The 17,729-nt window shown below is 42.5% G+C and overlaps 1 protein-coding gene across 1 annotated transcript in view; it reads left to right on the top strand.

Moving 5' to 3' along the window:
* Positions 1–2,430: 2,430 nt before the first annotated feature.
* Positions 2,431–17,729, top strand: part of rbl2 (retinoblastoma-like 2) — a 52,938-nt gene continuing 37,639 nt past the window's right edge. Inside the window, exons 1-3 of the mRNA XM_002937323.5 lie at positions 2,431–2,814; positions 13,452–13,582; positions 16,565–16,765. Coding sequence (XP_002937369.2) covers positions 2,656–2,814; positions 13,452–13,582; positions 16,565–16,765 — 491 coding nt within the window. The 5' untranslated portion in view covers positions 2,431–2,655. The remainder of the gene's footprint in view (positions 2,815–13,451; positions 13,583–16,564; positions 16,766–17,729) is intronic.

Below are 17,729 nucleotides of genomic sequence, written 5' to 3'. Positions count from 1 at the left end.
CTGGTCCCCACGCCAAATAATGAACATATCGTCAATGTACCTACGGTATAGCAACAAATTGTCTGCATATCTAGGATAGATATATTTACATTCAAAGGAGTTCATATATAGATTGGCGTATGAGGGGGCCACATTGGAGCCCATCGCCGTGCCAGTCCGCTGTAGGTAAAAACTCTGAAATAGTTACATGTCAAGACCAACTGCAACAGAGAGCACAAAAATTCAATTGGCGGAGACCCCTTGTGTCCATCAATAAGTGCCTCCCTGCATGCTGTAATCCCCTCGTCCAGAGGGATAATGGTGTACAAATTACACACATCAAGTGTCACAAATAGTGTATCATCAGGCAGTGTATCACATTGCCTTAAAATCTATAATATGTTGCCGAATGAAGTAGGCAACATACAACTTTTACCAGCACAGGGTGATAATTGATGATGTGCATCTTACTAATCTAAAACTTCCACTACTAAGGTGATGGCTCAAGGTATGGTGATTGTGTTAAAGGTTATATGCAGCATGAATATACAGTAAAATATTTTATTGAAAGTCTGCGGCAACTAAAATGCATAATATAAAAAGCACATAAACAATGCTTAATAAGTATAATTTGTAGAGTGCATGAACTTATTTGTATTTAAAGGTTGGGCCAGCCAGGACCTTTCAGCGTTCCAGAATTTGTACCCTCAGTGGTTTATGATGTACCAACCCTAAAATAATTATTTAAAGCACCAACCAGGGCCTGACTAGGGGCAGGCAGAAGAGGCATGTGCCTAGGATGCAAAAATGGGGGGTGCAAGCACCTACCTCTTCTCCCTGTCTTCCCATAGTTTCAGACGTCTGAACCCTTGGGTCAGGTAAACGGGGGGCATGTTTGGGGTGGCTGCTTACCTTGGTGTGCCCTCAGGCTTAGGTCCGCCATTGGCACCGACATATGTCAAGAGACCATCATCATTCCATTAATGTACTGACCATTTATGTTTGAGTAAGGTTGTTGTGTAAATGTGACATGCTTAATAAGTATTTTAGGCATTCACTTTCCTATTAATATTATTCTACAGTAAAAATGTATTATATTCAGTGCTTTCATTTTTTGATGTATCTGGTCCCTTGCTGTAAGTCATTGTACCAATAAATGTAAAGTTATCCAATTTTACAAATAAAATCCCATGACAGGCATGTACATACACTCAGGGCTGCCATCAGAAATCACGGGGCCCCCCTCCTCTCACGCCCTGCCCCCCAATGCTCCCTCCCATTAGTACAAAGGACACACAGACATTGGTAGCCAGGGCCCCCCTAAAACATTGGTAGCCAGGGCCCCCCTGCATCCTCCAGCTCACCCCCACATCATACTCCAGCTCCCCCCCAGAGTCCTTCCCAGCATCCTCCAGCTCCCCCCCCAAGCATCCTCCGGCTACCCCCAGCTCCCATCAGAATCCTCCAGCTCCCCCCCAGCAACTTCCTGTGGCTCCCCGCTGCATGTGCACAGCTCACCCCCATTGTCCTTCTGCTCCACCCCCAGTAACTTCCTCCAACTCGCCCCCAGCGACTTCCTCCAGCTCCCCCCCAGCAACTTCCTCTGGCTCCCCTCAGCTTTCCCCCACCGCAGCGACTTCCTCCAGCTCCCCCCCCCTCAGATAAGTGAAAAGTACTGAGTAGCAGATCTGGATTTATACAAAGGCCAGGGCCTAGGGCAACATGCAGACCAGCTGCTGCTTCTAAATTTGGACTGAAGGACTAGAGAAATGCCCCACGCACTGACTATAGAAGTGGGCATGCACATGACTGCAGAGACGGGGGTCTAGGGTGCACCCTCTTTGTAAATCCGGGCCTGTTGACTAGGGTTGCCACCTGTCCAGTGTTTTACCCGCCTTCCCAGTAATAAATTATGCTTGATGCCAACGTTATTAATAGAGAAAGACGAATATATGAATTCCTGTAATTTTTTTTACTTATTATGATCCCCATAGCATTTAAGATGTGAATGTTGGTAAAACATGTTATGTCCTAAATGCAAACATTGCATTGCATTTCTAAATTATTTTCTTTTTTATGAATCATACAAATTACTGGATATGTTCATAAAGGGCTGGGTCCCCCGTAATTGCCATTGATACTGTGACATTCCTTCAAGTCGATTTGTTCACTCATTTTGGACCCCCTGTGAAGTAAAGATGACACAGCCCATATAGGAAAACGTGAGTGTTAGTTTAGAAAGCGTAAAAGCAGGATGGCCTCCTCCTCCAAAGAAAGTATTTACATATAGGAACAGTGGGGCTTAGTTGAACTAAAACTTTCTTTTCAGGAAGGAACATAACGCACGCGTACTAACAGAATAGGGCGGCGGATGCTGCTATGTTGTTTATGAACAGAGTAAGAGACTAGCAGGAACTAGCAAGTATCTCAATCGGCAGCGATAAGGAAAGGAAAAGGCCGACCTCTGTGTTGTTTTGGGCGGGGCTACGCTACGCATTTTCCCCATCTATATTAGAAGAACAGTGTCCTACGCTAGTAGGCCTTTCTAATTGGTGACGAGAATATCAAAGCGTTGCTGTCAGTCATTGCCATTTAAATGGCTGCGCAGTGTGAGATGTGGAAGTGCACCGTTCGGGTGGCGGAGGGGACATAGCCGGGCAACTGGAAGGTCTGAGGATGATCAAGGAGGAAGAAGAAGAAGGGGAAGGCAAGCAGGCAGAAGAACAGCTGCGCTGCCGCTATGACGAACTCTGCAGCAGCCTTAATATGGATGAGAGGGCCCGGGGGGAGGCCTGGGAGTATTACAGTAGGATTAGCCAGAATTATACTCTAGAGGTGAGAAATTCTATTTTTTCATGGGCTTGATGAATGCCTGACCTGCGGCCCTCCTACTGCTGTTGGTGCTACTCTGCTCTCCCAGTCTCCGCTACAGGGCATGCTGGGTATGGTAGTACAGTAACAACTGGACTGGAAAAAAAACAAACAGCGTCGCTGCAAGCTTTGGCTTATTAGCAAATAACTGTAGTAGTGCGCTGTGGAGGTTTTTGCATCCCAGAAAATATTTTCATTGCTTTTTTTTAGTTTATTTCACATTATTTAGCATTTCACCTGGATGCCTATGCTGCATGTGTTACAGCTCCTTATCAGATACGGGAAGGGATGAAATGGACGTGGAGTGCAGTAGTCTGTCATAGCTATGACTTTATTCTGATCGCTAATAAGTACAAAACGGTAACAAAAAAGTGCCTTGCGGGGCAGGAGACAAGAAGGAACTGATTGCATGAGCTTACAATCTAAAGTAGGGATCCCCAACCTTTTTTACCTGTGTGCCACATTCAAATGGAAAAAGTGTTGGGGAGCAACACAAGCATGACGAAAGGTTCCTGGGGGTGCAAATAAGAGCTATGGTTGGCTACTTAATAGCCCCCTCTGTGGACTGGCAGCCTATAGGAGACTCTGTTTGGCATTATACTGGGTTTTTATGCAACCAAAACTTGCCTCCAAACCAGAAATACAAAAATGAGCACCTGCTTTGAGGCCACTGGGAGCAACATTCAAGGGGTTGGGTAGCAACATGTTGCGCACGAGCCACTGGTTGGGGATCACAGATCTAAAGGTTCAGGGAGGGACTGACACATGAGGCTGTTGGAGGATGTGTACAATAATTAACATCTTTCTGATTTTTTTTTTTGTGGAAGATAATTAAAAATGATTAACACGGTATTTACAGTAGTTGCACAACTCTGAATTTCTGTGTTTTATAAGCTGAGAAATCTGCCTAGTTATTTTCACATCCTTTTGACAAGCTATATGGAGTGCTTACTTACTGTATTCTCATCTAACTGAGCGTAGTGCAGATCATTATACCAGCTAACTTAAACTTGGAGTTATGCTACCTGTATATATATATATTAACATGCTGTATATTAGCAGCTTTGACTTGATGGCTGCTGTTTGTTTTGGTTGTGATGAGGAGCAGCTTAATGCAGTCTCCTTGGAGATATGTGGACCTTAGCAATTCAGCTGTTTAATTACTAGGGCTCTTGCAGACTGTGTTATTTATATTCTAACACTGTATCCAAGTAACTAAAGCAGAGAAGTGCTGTATATTCTTCCTTTTTTAAAAGAAATATGATACCTTGAAAATATTTTGTGTTAATCTGAACTAGGTATAGTTCAGATATAGTATAGTACTATTTTATGCAGATCTATAGTTCCCTCTTAATTCTTATGAGTTTGTTTTGTACATATCCCTCCTTTTGTGCGCCATCACCAATAAACCTACAAATTCAAATGTGGGATGGAATACTTTTTCACTAGTAAGTAACTGTAAATTAAACTTACCTGCAGCGCATCAGGGAAGGGAGACCGGAGGATTTGTGGCGCACCCTGCGGGGATCGGGTTGGGGCCGCAGGGGCTCACCAGGTTTGTTCCTGGTGCCCCGGCCGCCCAGTTCAACCCTAGATAAATCAATGGGTAGATTTTCATTAAGTCTAGGGAAGGCTAACCCTTTCCAAACCTGTCTGGCACCTAAATTAAAAAGTGGAAAGCTCTTTGCATTCCTGCAAGGTCCGATACCATTGTTACCAGCTGCACTCTGATTGGATTTTTTTGCTTGCAGCTTCTCCAATCAGAGGGCAGCTCTTTTTACAGACAGTACACTCTCTATCAATCAAATGGAAGGTGGGGATGGAGAGATTTCAGGAACTGAAGGTACTTGGAAGCATGGGTAGGCAGAAGAGGCACCTGCCTATGGCGCAACGGTGTGGCCGCGCCAGGCAGGTGGTATTTCTTTCACCAACCACTAGTTCCGGGCCCTTTCCCCCCCCTACTGTAGTACCCCCCCGCCAGTGGCCCCGGCAACCCCGCCACCCTGTGTGTGCACGCGCGCCCACGTGGGGGATAAGGCGGGCCAAGCCAACCAGGTTGCCCAGGGGACTCAGCACTGCTTGGAAATAAGGATTTACAAGAAACATATGTAAGGTTTTACGCTTTTCCTGCCAAGCATGTATGTGATACATGTTGCAGAAAAAGCCTTTGACTGCCAAGCATATATCACATACGTTCAAGGGCCCAAACCTCTAGGTAACGAGCCAAGTCAGTCTTGTGACGCGATTGTTGGAGGGCCCGACTTCTACCACCAGAAACGGTCGCACTCGTGTCTGCTGTTAGAGCTTCTTCCTACTACCTCCCTGAGTCCGCCCTGCAATCTAGGGACCCTCATCGTTTGAAAGGACCCTCCTCACTAAAAAGGTAGCTTTTTTTTTTTTTTTTTGCTTTTTTTTTATCTTTTGCACATATTTCCACACTTCATATACACACATACACACACTTTTTAGAGGTGTATACAGACACACGTTTTTGTTTTTTTTTAGTTCCTTATTTTATTATTTTGTCTTTCCCCTAAAAATATTTATTTCACAGCGTGACCATTGGATCAGGTATTCTGACCGCTAACCATGCTGTAAAATAGTTTTGTTATGTCACTGATTTGCCTAATTGTATTTCATTTTTTGACTTTTACCCTTTCATTGTTGTTTGTTGCATTTCTTTTAGCATTCTTTTTAGCTTTGCCATTTGCTGTAGAAAGACGTCTTTACCTGTTTCGGATTTGTAAGAATGTTTACTTTTTAAAAATATATGGTTTTCTGAGTGTCTCTTTATATAGTTAGGCGATCTTATGGCACATGATATGCAGTCAGGGGCTCTGTTTTCAGAAGCTGACTTGGCAGGTGAAAAAATTCATATGCACTACTTTTATTTGGGGTCCATACATAACCACATACTTTGGTAAATTTATGAATATTGGGCATTAAATTGTTTAGTAGACCCCTGGTGTTCATATTTAGGATGATTTATCATTGTATGTAAAAAATTGTGTGAGATAAATGTGGTCAATTGCAACATTTTTAGGTGATTTTCAGAAATGTCATCAAAACCGCTAAGTTTAGGAAAGCTTTGTGGTTTGGTAGTTTGGTGTAGAAAGATGTCCTTACCCGTGTTTGATTTGTTAGAATGTGTACTTTTCAAAAATATATGGTTTTCTGGGGTTTTCTGTACAGTTTTAGGGTGTTATGGCACATAATATGCAGTCGGGGCCTCTGTTTGCAGGAGCTGAGTTGGCAAGTGAAAAAATTAATATGCATTACTTTTATTAGGGGTCCATACATAATCACGTACTTTGGTAAACCTATGCATATTGGGCAAACTATTCAGTAGACCTTTGGCATTCATAATTGGTGGGTTTACCTTTGTATGTAAGAAATGTTGCAAATTGCACCATTTTTAGGCGATTTTCAGAAATGTCATAAAAATGCTAATTTAGGAAAGCTTTGCAGATTGGTACTTTGGTGTAGAAATGTGTCTTTACCCACGTTAGATTTTTCAGAATGTGTACTTTCTAAATATATATGGTTTTCAAAGGTTTCTGTATAATAAGGGGGTCTTACGGCACATAATACACTGTCATGGGGCTCTGTATGCAAAAGCTGAGTTGGCAGGCGAGAAATCCATATGCATAATTTTCATTTTGGGGTCAGTATACCACAGACTTTGGTATATCTATGCATATTGGGCATCACACTGTCCACTAGACACCTGGGGTTGTTATTTAGGGTGATTTGCCATTGCATGAAAAAAATTGTGTGAGATAAATACGGCAAATTGCAATGTTTTTAGGTGATTTTCAGAAATGACGCAGAAAGCTTTGCAGATTGTCTACTTTCTAAAATACTTTCTAAAAATATATGGTTTTCAGGGGTCACCTTACATTTTGCCCTCTTTTACCACACACAAAACTGCCCATGTGTTTATGAATTAGGTAAATGTAAGCCATGAAATTAGTGTGCACAAGGTATATTTTGGGGTCTGTAAGTGCCATTTACTTTGATAAACCTATGTATATTGGACATCAAATTGTTGGGTAGACCTCTTGTGTTCATATTTTGGGTTTTTTATATGGTTACCTAATAACCTGTAGGAGATAAGATGGCGCAAAGTGGAAGTTTTGAGGTTATTTTGAGAAGTTTTGTCAAAATCACCAATTTTAGAGAAGCTTTGCAGCTTGGTACTTTGGAGTAGAAAGACATGGGTACCCATTTTAGATTCGGGGGAATATGTACTTTCCAAAAATATATGGTTTTCTGGGTGAACGTTCTTTTTTTTTTTGTTTTGTTTTTTTGCTTTGCCCCACATAAAATTCAGTTAATGTGTTGATTTTGCAGAAGCTGACATGACAGAAATGATAGATCAAATGGGGCATTTTTATTTTGTGGCCCCTACATGCCATATACTTATGTAAACCTATGCACATTGGGCATCAAACTCTTCAGCGGACCCCTGGGGTATATAATTAGGATGTTTTATCTTGGTACCTAATAGTATGTTGGAGGTAGGGTGCTGCAAAGTGAAAACTTTGAGGTGATTTTCGGAAATCTCCTCAAAATCGCCGGCTTTGCAGCTTGGTACTTTGGAGTAGAAAGACACAAGTGCCTATTTTAGACTCTGAGGAATGTTCTGTCCAAAAATTTTTGGTTTTCTGGTCTACATCAACATTAGCTTTAAGCCTGTCAGTGTATGGCCAACTTTAGCCTTGCCAAACAGAAAATTCACCCTCCGCCTATGGATAAATCTGTCCCTGACATTACGTCAGCTTGACGCTGTAAAACTGAATTGGGTAGAACTATGTCCCTAGCCTGTGTTCTGAAGAAAGGAATTTAAATAGACAGTGGAAGTTTTACTACACTATGGAAGTATTTTGTTCACATTGGCAGTTAATGTCATACAAAGTGTTGGTTCATGGCATCTGCGTATTTACACAGTTTTTCTGCCATGATTTCAAAGTATGATGAGCACTCCTCACAACTTAATATAGTTGTCTACACTGAGCAGCTTCTGTGTAACTTTAATAGAAGTGTTTGCTAAAGCTTGTGTGCCACCTGTGTTTCAGTGCCATCCGCAGCCCCATAAAGCAAACATTGTACGTCTTTCCTTCCTTGGACTGATTAAAGGAGAGGGAAAGGTAAAAACTAAGTAAGCTTTATCAGAAAAGTCTATGTCAGCCATAAGCACTCAGAAACGCTGCACTGAGTCTTCTATCAAAAGAAACAAGATTTCTTGTCTCCTTCCTTGTCTCTGTAATTCCCATGCCAGAGTCTGCCCAGCTTTCTCCTCTCTCCCCTCTCCTGCTCCCCCCTGCCTCAAGAATGCTAAGAACCCCCCCCCCCTTAGGAATGTGTGAGCTGAGCCATTCAGCAGGAAGCTTCCTCATAGTCTTACAAAGTGCATGTACAGTGCAGGAGCGTGGCATTATGGGAATTTTCTTTACAGAGCTCAGTGGTTTTTTTTGTTTTTGTTTTTTCCTATGAGGCTTCTGATCTTCTGAACAGGAGAAATATGGGGAGACTTAAGGGCACTATTGAGAGAACTGAAGGTATGCCTGCAGCTTGAGATAAACACTTACCGTATATACTCGAGTATTAGCCGAGATTTTCAGTACCAATAATGTGCTGAAAAACGGCCCCTCGACTTATACTCAAGTATATACGGTAGTTTACGTTCTGGCCTCCTGGACATGCGCTCGCTCGCACCGACACCAGGTGCTCTACAGACATTATACATCATTCATTACATTTTGTTTCCCTTTCAGGCTGCAGTTATGGAGCCGGAGTTTCTAGATAAACTTAAACTTGTAATTCTACATCACTCACCCCAAAAAGTATACAGAACTATATAAGAATTAAATAACAAATTTACACATCAAAATTTCAATATGTATGTTTTTATTTTTAATTAAATGAGATATTAACCTGTACAACCTTGCATATGGTTATTTTATGTTGGATGCGCCTCATTTTCCAGCCCATACCTTGTGTTTATTAATATGGTAGTCATGTAAGCACTTGTGAGTGTCCTTTTATTAAATAATTTGATTATGGAAACTTAGCAGTAGCGGCTGCATTTCCCACCCTAGGCTTATACTTGAGTCAATAAGTTTTTCCAGTTTTCTTAGGTAAAATTAGGTACCTCGGCTTATACTCGAGTATATACGGTAATTAGCCTTTCCTTCTCCTTTAAGTTGACCCTATGCAATTAGTGCTTGATTTTTTTGCTGGATAATCTATGGTTGCTGTTTATGTAACTTTGTTGTAAAATGTTTAATGCAGAATCATTCTTATTAAAATTAATAATCCCACATCTGCTTGAAGAAATATGCTTTGAAGGAGAAGGAAAGGCTAAGTCACTTTGGGGTGTCAAAATGTTAGGCACCCCCCAGGGACTTTAATCGCTTACTTTTTACCTCGGGCTGGTGCAGGGCTGGAACTAGGGGTAGGCAGAGTAGGCGCCTGCCTAGGGTGCAATCACTGGGGTGCGCTTATTGAAGGGGAAAGATTTTTTTTATTTTTTTGGTAGTGGTATAGTAGTATTTTATTAACCCACCTTTACTTTAATAAAACCGCCGCCCCATCCCCCCTCTGGCATGAGGAGTTTGTGTTTGATGTTCTAGACCCGGGAGGGCACCTCCCCACCCTTCCCTGCAGCGCCGCTTACCTCCGTACGCCTGCGCATGCGTATTAGGAAGTGGCGCGCACACCTATACACATGCGCGTCATTCGAACACAAGGCAGCCAGAGGAACAGAAGGCGCTGGGGAGCGGCGGTGGGTGGTTGTTGTGCTGTGAAAACGTCGAGGCCTGAGTGAGCAGGACTGCTGGCTAGGACCTGGGAGTTCACTGACAATTCTTAAAAGCTGCTGCTGCTGGCACAGGTACAGATGGGGGCGCAATATGAGGTATTTGCTGCTGCTGCTGCTGCTGCTGGCACAAATACAGATGGGGGCAATATGAGGGATTGGCTGCTGCTGCTTCTGGCACAGTACAGATGGGGGCAGTATGAGGGATTGGCTGCTGCTGCTAGCACAGGTACAGATGGGGGCAATATGAGGGATTGGCTGCTGCTGCTAGCACAGGTACAGATGGGGGCAGTATGAGGGATTGGCTGCTGCTGCTAGCACAGGTACAGATGGGGGCAATATGAGGGATTGGCTGCTGCTGCTAGCACAGGTACAGATGGGGGCAATATGAGGGATTGGCTGCTGCTGGCACAGGTACCGATGGGGGCAATATGAGGGATTGGCTGCTGCTGGCACAGGTACAGATGGGGGCAATATGAGGGATTGGCTGCTGCTGGCACAGGTACAGATGGGGGCAATATGAGGGATTGGTTGCTGCTGGCACAGGTACAGATGGGGGCAATATGAGGGATTGGCTGCTGCTGGCACAGGTACAGATGGGGGCAATATGAGGGTCTGGGTGCTGCTGCTGGCACAGGTACAGATGGAGGGCAATATGAGGGATTTGCTGCTGCTGCTGCTGCTGGCACAGGTACAGATGGGGGGCAATATGAGGGATTGGCTGCTGCTGGCACAGTACAGATGGGGGGCAATATGAGGGAAATTGTAATGCGGGGGCGCTGATTGAAGCCCTTGCGTAGGGTGCCTAAATACCTTGGCCCGGCCCTGTGCTGGTGCCCCTGTTAGGAGAAAACCGCACCAGCCCAGGGTACCTGCAGCAACTGTCTCCTGTTCCTTCTTCCGTCTTCATGCACTTGCGCATGTGCAGTAGAGTGAAAAGCCAAACTTAAACAAAAAAGTCGACTTTTTCATCTACTGCGCATGCACCGGCCCAGGGATTCCGAAGACAAAAGGAAGAGAAAACACTTGCTGTATGTACCCTGGGCTGATGCGGTTTTCTCCTAACAGGGGCACCAGCCCAGGGTAAAAGGTAGGCGATTAAATCACTGGGGGGTTCCTAACATTTGGCCTTTCCTTCTTCTTTAAAGTAACTGAACTGCTGTCCATATATTTATTTGTACCTAACTATACTATCCAAATAGTAGTAACATGTATCTGAGAAATAAAAATTATACTGGGTAGGAGCTAATACTCAAGGTACTGATTTATTCTTGCCAAACATAGCCAGTGGCCCTATATTATGTTCATGGCAAATTCGCGGCCTGTGGATAAGCACAGTTAGACAATCTGCTCCTATGCTCCTAATTTTATTAGCTTCTAATTAACCCTTTAAGTGCCACAGAATGTAGAATCTACGTTCTGTGGATAAAAGGACTGAAGTTTATTGCATTTTCAGTTCTGCATAGGTGTTGTTTGCTTGATTTTGTCAGTAAAACTAATTTGCCCAAGCCAAAATACTGTGCTCACTAATCTGACAGATTACACTAGGCGAAAAAAAAAATGATTTTAGTGGGGTTTTTTTTTTTTTTTTTTGTATTTTAGCGATTTTATTGCATTTGGCATTGTTCTTTGTTACTTGTCTCTGCCCATGGAAATTTTGGCTGCCTCTGTACAACACATAGTTTGGTACATCTATTCATATTGGGCATCAAACTGGCCCTTGACATTGATATTTAGAATGTTTTATGTTGATATATTACAGAATGTGGGGGTATATAATGGGGTAAAATGCAAGCTTTGTGATGATTTTCAGAAATTTCATTAAAACAGTTTACAATAGCTTTGTAGTTTGGTACTTTGCAGTAGATAAATGTATTTACCCATTTTTGTTTTGTCACAATGTGTCCTTTCAGAAAATATATGGGTTTCTAGGGTCTCCATATTGTTAGGGGGGGTATTATGGCACATAATACACATACCGGGTGCAAAAATTGCACCAGCCTGAGCATCAAACATAAAAATTCATATACACTATTTTCATTTGGGTGCCTCCATACACCACATAGTTTGCTAAATCTATCCATACTGGGCACCATACTGTTCAGTAAAATCAGGTTTTTTTTTGTATTTAGAGCTCTAAATCTTGTTCCAGATGTTTGTTCCACAAAGCTCAGGTATATAGTTTTCCTACCTAAACGAACCCACCCCAGTAAATGCTCCTAAAATGATAGAGCACAGAATGTTTACAAAACATCTGGGAAACCAAAATTGACCCGTGTGTGTGTATGCTGCCTTTTTAAGTAGCATTAGTGTCTCATTTTTCTGCTTATTGCCTTTTATGATTACCGTATATACTCGAGTATAAGCCGATCCGAATATAAGCCGAGGTACCTAATTTTACCTAAGAAAACTGGAAAAACGTATTGACTCGAGTATAAGCCGAGGGAAATGCAGCCGCTACTGGAAGTTGAAGTGATATCACCCCCCTCCCAGCAGCCGATCAGCAGAACAATGGGAAGGGAGCAAGATAGCAGCTCCCAGTATATATGAGAATAGCATGCAATAGTAAGAAATCCAAGTCCGGCTTGGGACTCCTCCAGTTACATGGGAGTAGGAGAAACAATAGGTTAGCTGAAAGCAGTTCTAATGTGTAGCGCTGGCTGAAAGCTCAGACTCAGACACAATGCACTGATATGGCGCCTACGCACCAATATTACAACCAAAAAAATACATTTGTTGGTTCAAGAACACAATTTTATTTGCTATGTTAACAGTGTAATTTAGAACTAAAAGTATATCATAAAAATCATGACAGTATTCCTTAAAAATTTACTTGATCACTTGGCACTGTGACCTTTGCTCCCTTTGTTTGGCAAACCTTCACTGTGCAGAGACAGTACAGGCTGAGCAGTGCCCATAATCTGATGATAATGAAGTGTACATGTAATTTCACAGCAGGCTTTGGGTTGTGTAAGAAAGTGCTTGGCAGCATCTAGTACACAATCTCCAGCCTGGGTCTACCACTTCAAAGGCCGCTGTGCCACACACCCACTGCTTTCTGTGCCACTCCAACCTGTTCATAAGATATATGCCTCAGCCTGTGTATGGCCTTAGTGAACCACACTATTGTGTGAACTGGAAATTCAGGCAATATCTGTAAAAAGACCATAAAACCATTCAAAACATTTTTTAAATTATAGAAAGCAATTAAAACCCTGTAAACACAAAGGGGCATATGTGACTTAGGTATACTGTACAGGTGACCTGTTGCGTGTTGGCCAGTATGAAGACTACACATGGAAAACATGATGAACCTGTTCTTTAAGTATGTAGGTATATGCCTCCGTTATATGTCTGTTATCCCCTACCCCGTGAAGCGTCGTGCTGATGCCGCCGCCATCTGATGCCCGACTGTGCACTTGAAGCCGATGCTGGCGATGCTCGGCACCTTACCGATGTCCCGCGTATGATGTCGCTCTAACGTGACAGTGTGCGCGTTACGTCATCGGCAGGGGGCGGGGCGCGCACCGATCACAGTTCAACAGTAAATCCAAATACCGTATATATTCGAGTATAAGCGCGAGTATAAGCCGAGGTTTACTTTTTCAGCACATTTTTAGTGCTGAAAAACTCGGCTTATACTCGAGTATATACGGTATGTGTGTTTTAATGATTTTGAATAAGTTGCTGAACATAATGGCTTTGATATTTTAAACTCCTGTTAGTTGAACTGTTTTAATTTTGATAGAGCACATTTTAATTGTCTATTTTAATTTTTCAGGGGAATGCTCTGCACTGGTTGGCATGTTCATTGTACGTTGCCTGTAGGCAGACAGTACCAACAGTTGGAAGAGGAACAGTTGAAGGAAATTATGTATCCTTGACCCAAATTCTGAGTTCTTCAGAATTGAGGTAAGTGATATGCCAACATTCCCACATGTAGAATTAAACTAAATAGCCAATAGAATAAAAAACAGCCAACAAACAAACATGAACAGCCAAAGATTATCATATGATATGTACACCGATACTATTTCTATATGCCAACAAACCCACTTTGGTTCACGATAAACAATCAATACATATCATCCCTGTCTTTTTCTTTACCATAATTGTGTTGGGTTGAAAACCCCAACATACTGTTCTTCGACTTGGGCTTATTCTTCTGCTTCTTTGCGCCCCCCATTTCTAAACGCAATTTCTCCTACAGTTTTAGGGGTACAACACCCAAACTCACCACAGATCTTCGCCCTATAGCGGAGCAGGTTGCTTGTGCTTTTCTAAGCGATCCCGCCCCCGTCTTTTTGTGGCGCCGCTCCGAACACCCCAATTTTCCCATTGACTTTGACAAGGAGGATTTTCAAACTGCTGCCACTCTTACAGCTTTGAAGCTACACCACCCAAACTTGAATAACATAATAATGGGGTCACCCCGAATGAAACAGCAACATTTGTTGGATGACCCCAAAGTGGGAGGGGCCAGCAACAGCCAATCAAATTTGACCCATTTACTTTAATGGGGAAATTGAAACTGCTGCCAGCTTTGAGGCTACACTCCCCAAACTTGAATCACATAGTCATGGGCTCAGCCTGAATGAAAATATGATGATTGCTGAATGCCCAAAAGTGGGCGGAGCTGTGAACAGCCAATCAGATTTTACCTATGGACTTGTGGAAATCCAACCTGCTGCCATTCTCACAGTAATAACACCAGGGTCCCCAAACTTTGCACGGTTAGGCACCAGGTAACTGTGGTTCAAGGTTAGAAAAAGTGGGCGGAGCCACCAACAGCCATTCAGAGTTTACCTATTGACTTTCAATGGGGAAATTCAACCTGCTGCCATTCTCACAGAATTAACACCAGGGTCCCCAAACTTTTCACATTTGGTCACTAGTGGACTGCCGTTTTGAAAAGTGGGCGGAGCCACCAACAACCAGTCAGATTTCACCTATTGATTTTTATTGGTTTGTTGCCAGGGTTCCCAAACTTTGCATAGTCAGACACTGGGTGACTACGCATTTAAGGTTTTTTGTATTTTTGTAAGTGGGTGGAGCCACCAACAGCCAATCAGATTTTACCTATTGACTTTAAATGGGGAAATTCAGCCTGCTGTCATTCTCGCAGTATTAACCCCATGGTCCCCAAACTTTTCACATTTGGTCACTAGAGGACTGCCTATTTAATTTTATTGGTTTGATGCCAGGGTTCCCAAACTTTGCACAGTCAGTCACTGGGTGACTTCGTAGTCAAGGTTAGAAAAAGTGGGCGGGGCCGCCAAAAGCCAATCACATTATTTTCATTGTTTTAAGTGGGGAAATTTTAACTGTTGCCATTCTCACATGTTTAATGTCAGGGTCCCCAAACTTTGCACAGTTTATAAAAAAAAAAAAAAAAAAAAAAAAAAAAAAGTGGGTGGAGCCACCAAAAACCAATCAGATTTTAACTATTGATTTTTTTTTTTTTTCATTTAAAATGCTACTTTTCTCACACTATTTATGTCAGGGTTCCCAAACTTTGCACATTCAGTCACTGGCTGACTACATATTCAGGGTTAGAACAAGTGGGCAGAGCCACCAACAGCCAATCCATTTCCACCCATTAAATTTCATTGGTTTATATTTAACTGATGCCATTATTTAAGTTTTAATTCCAGAGTTGTTACTCACTGGTTATTTAGAAAAAAGTGGGCGGTGACACCAACAGCCAATCACATTTCACTTATTTACTTTCAATGTAAAATGCTGTCAGTCTCACAATTCTTATGCCTAAGTCCCCAAACTTTGCACAGTTGGTCACTGGGGGACTGCAGTTCAAAAAGTGGGTTTGGCCACTAACAGCCAATCAGATTCCATCCATTGAATTTTATTCATTTAAACTTAAAATGCTGTAATTCTCACACTATTTATACCAGGGTGCCCACTTTTTGTTACAGGGTGATTTTGACTCAAGGTTAGAAAAAGTTGGCACAGCCACCAACCACCAATCACAATTTACCTATTGAATTTTATTGGTTTAAATTTATACTGCTGCCGTTCTGTAACTATCCCAGGGTCCCTAAACTTTGCAGAGTTAGTCACTGGGTAACTGCAGTTCCAGGTTAGAAAAAGTGGGCAGAGCCACCAATCACATGTCACTCGTTGACTTTCAGTGGGGAAATTTAAATTGCTGCCATTCAGACACTATTAAAACCAGGGTTCCCAAACTTTGCACAGTGGTTTTACTATATAACTGTGATCCAAGTATAGAAAAAGTGAGCGGGGCCAACAACAGATCAGATTTCATTCAGTGACTTCACGTTTTTCAACCCAACATGAAGTTTGTTCTCAAACTTCTCTTTCTAGTTCTAATATGTTACCATAAGGCTTTAGGGGTTAAGGAATGGTTGAATTATGGTCTGATCCAGTCTTCCAAGAATCGATTCCCCATTCATCTCTATGGAGTTTTAGGGCTCTGGCACACGGGGAGATTAGTCGCCTGCGACAAATCTCCCTGTTCGCAGGTGACTAATCTCCCCGTATTGCCATCCCACTGGCGAAAATGTAAGTCGCCGGTGGGATGGCACATGCTGCTCAGGCGATTTTGGCAAGTCGCCAAAAATGCCTTGCGAGGCAACTCCGGCGATTTGCCGAAATAGTCTGCGCAGCGTGTGCCATCCCACCGGCGACTTACATTTTCGCCTGTGGGATGGTAGTTCGGGGAGAGAGAGCCCTTATAATACTCTGATGGGGCATAATCTCCATGATACCAGTGTTGCCAGATTTTACATTTGAATGGTCAAAGTCATCTTACATGAGGCAAGAGACAATACACTATGTAAACAGCAATGCCTTTTGACACCAGTTGCCCAGTGACATATAAATAAACTGACAGTCTTTTGTTTTTTCCATTTTCAGTTTGATTGAGTTTTTTAACAAAATAAAGAAGTGGGAAGACATGGCTAACTTACCAACAGAATTCAGGACAAGAACAAAGAAACTAGAAAGGAATTTCACAGTTAGTGCGGTGCTGTTTAAGAAGTATGATCCAATTTTCCAAGAAGTCTTTAGGAGCCCTCTGGAGGAGCAACCACGCCAGCACAGAGGACGAAAACAAAGGTAATTATATGAAGAATTTCCTATATTATATAAAGAATTTGTTAAAGGGAAATTGTCACAGGAAAGCATGTTTCAAAATGCATTCTTAATCTGTTTTTCAAAAGAGCAAAATCATTTTTTATATGTATCTTTAAAATTTAAAGCGAGGCTGTCAATTTTTGACAAGTGCCCCTAGCTATGTGGCTTAATAAACTTCAGTCACTGTCACTATTTACTGCTGTGATGCAAGTTAGAGTGGTATCACCCTTTCCCCCCCAGCAGTCCATCAGCAGAACAATGGACAGGTAACAATATAGTAGCTCCCCTTGCTGAAAGGATTCAGCTGTCTGAACTGCTAGATGCTTCTGTGCTGCTGCCGCAGCTTTGGGGTAGCTTCAGGCATTTCTCCACCAGCTAGCCCCCAAACCTAAAAAAACTAATAACAAGAAGTGCCTTAATACAATCCAACAAAAATGGAACCTATCCCTGTGGCAAAAAACAATGCAAAACCTGCCGACATGTCTGCAATTCAGACAAAATACAGATTCCGGACACATTAGAGGAATACAAAATCCATGGCCAGTACAACTGTTCTTCCTCCAACGTGGTATACTTAATACAGTGCACTAGATGCCCAACAGGAGGACTGTATATAGGAGAGACTGGCCAAAGCCTGAGAAAGAGGAATACACACCACCGCTTTACCATAACAAATAAAAAACTAGACACCAGTAGGGAACCATTTCAACAGCCCTCACCACTCCATAAACGATTTAAGAATCTTGGTCCTTAAGGGAAACTTCAGAACAGGCAATGAAAGGAAGGTTTGGGAGTATAAATTAATGAAAACTTTCAACTCTCTGGAGAAGGGACTGAACCCGGGCCTTGGATTTATGGCAAATTATATAGATTAAGAACTGCCTGCACCCAGCCAGAAATACCAACATCTGTATAGACACTGGGCCAGTTAATCACATGGAATTCC

This window comes from Xenopus tropicalis, chromosome 4 (assembly GCF_000004195.4).
Source record: "Xenopus tropicalis strain Nigerian chromosome 4, UCB_Xtro_10.0, whole genome shotgun sequence".
NCBI lineage: Eukaryota > Metazoa > Chordata > Amphibia > Anura > Pipidae > Xenopus > Xenopus tropicalis.
This window is presented reverse-complemented; position numbering and strand designations above follow the sequence as displayed.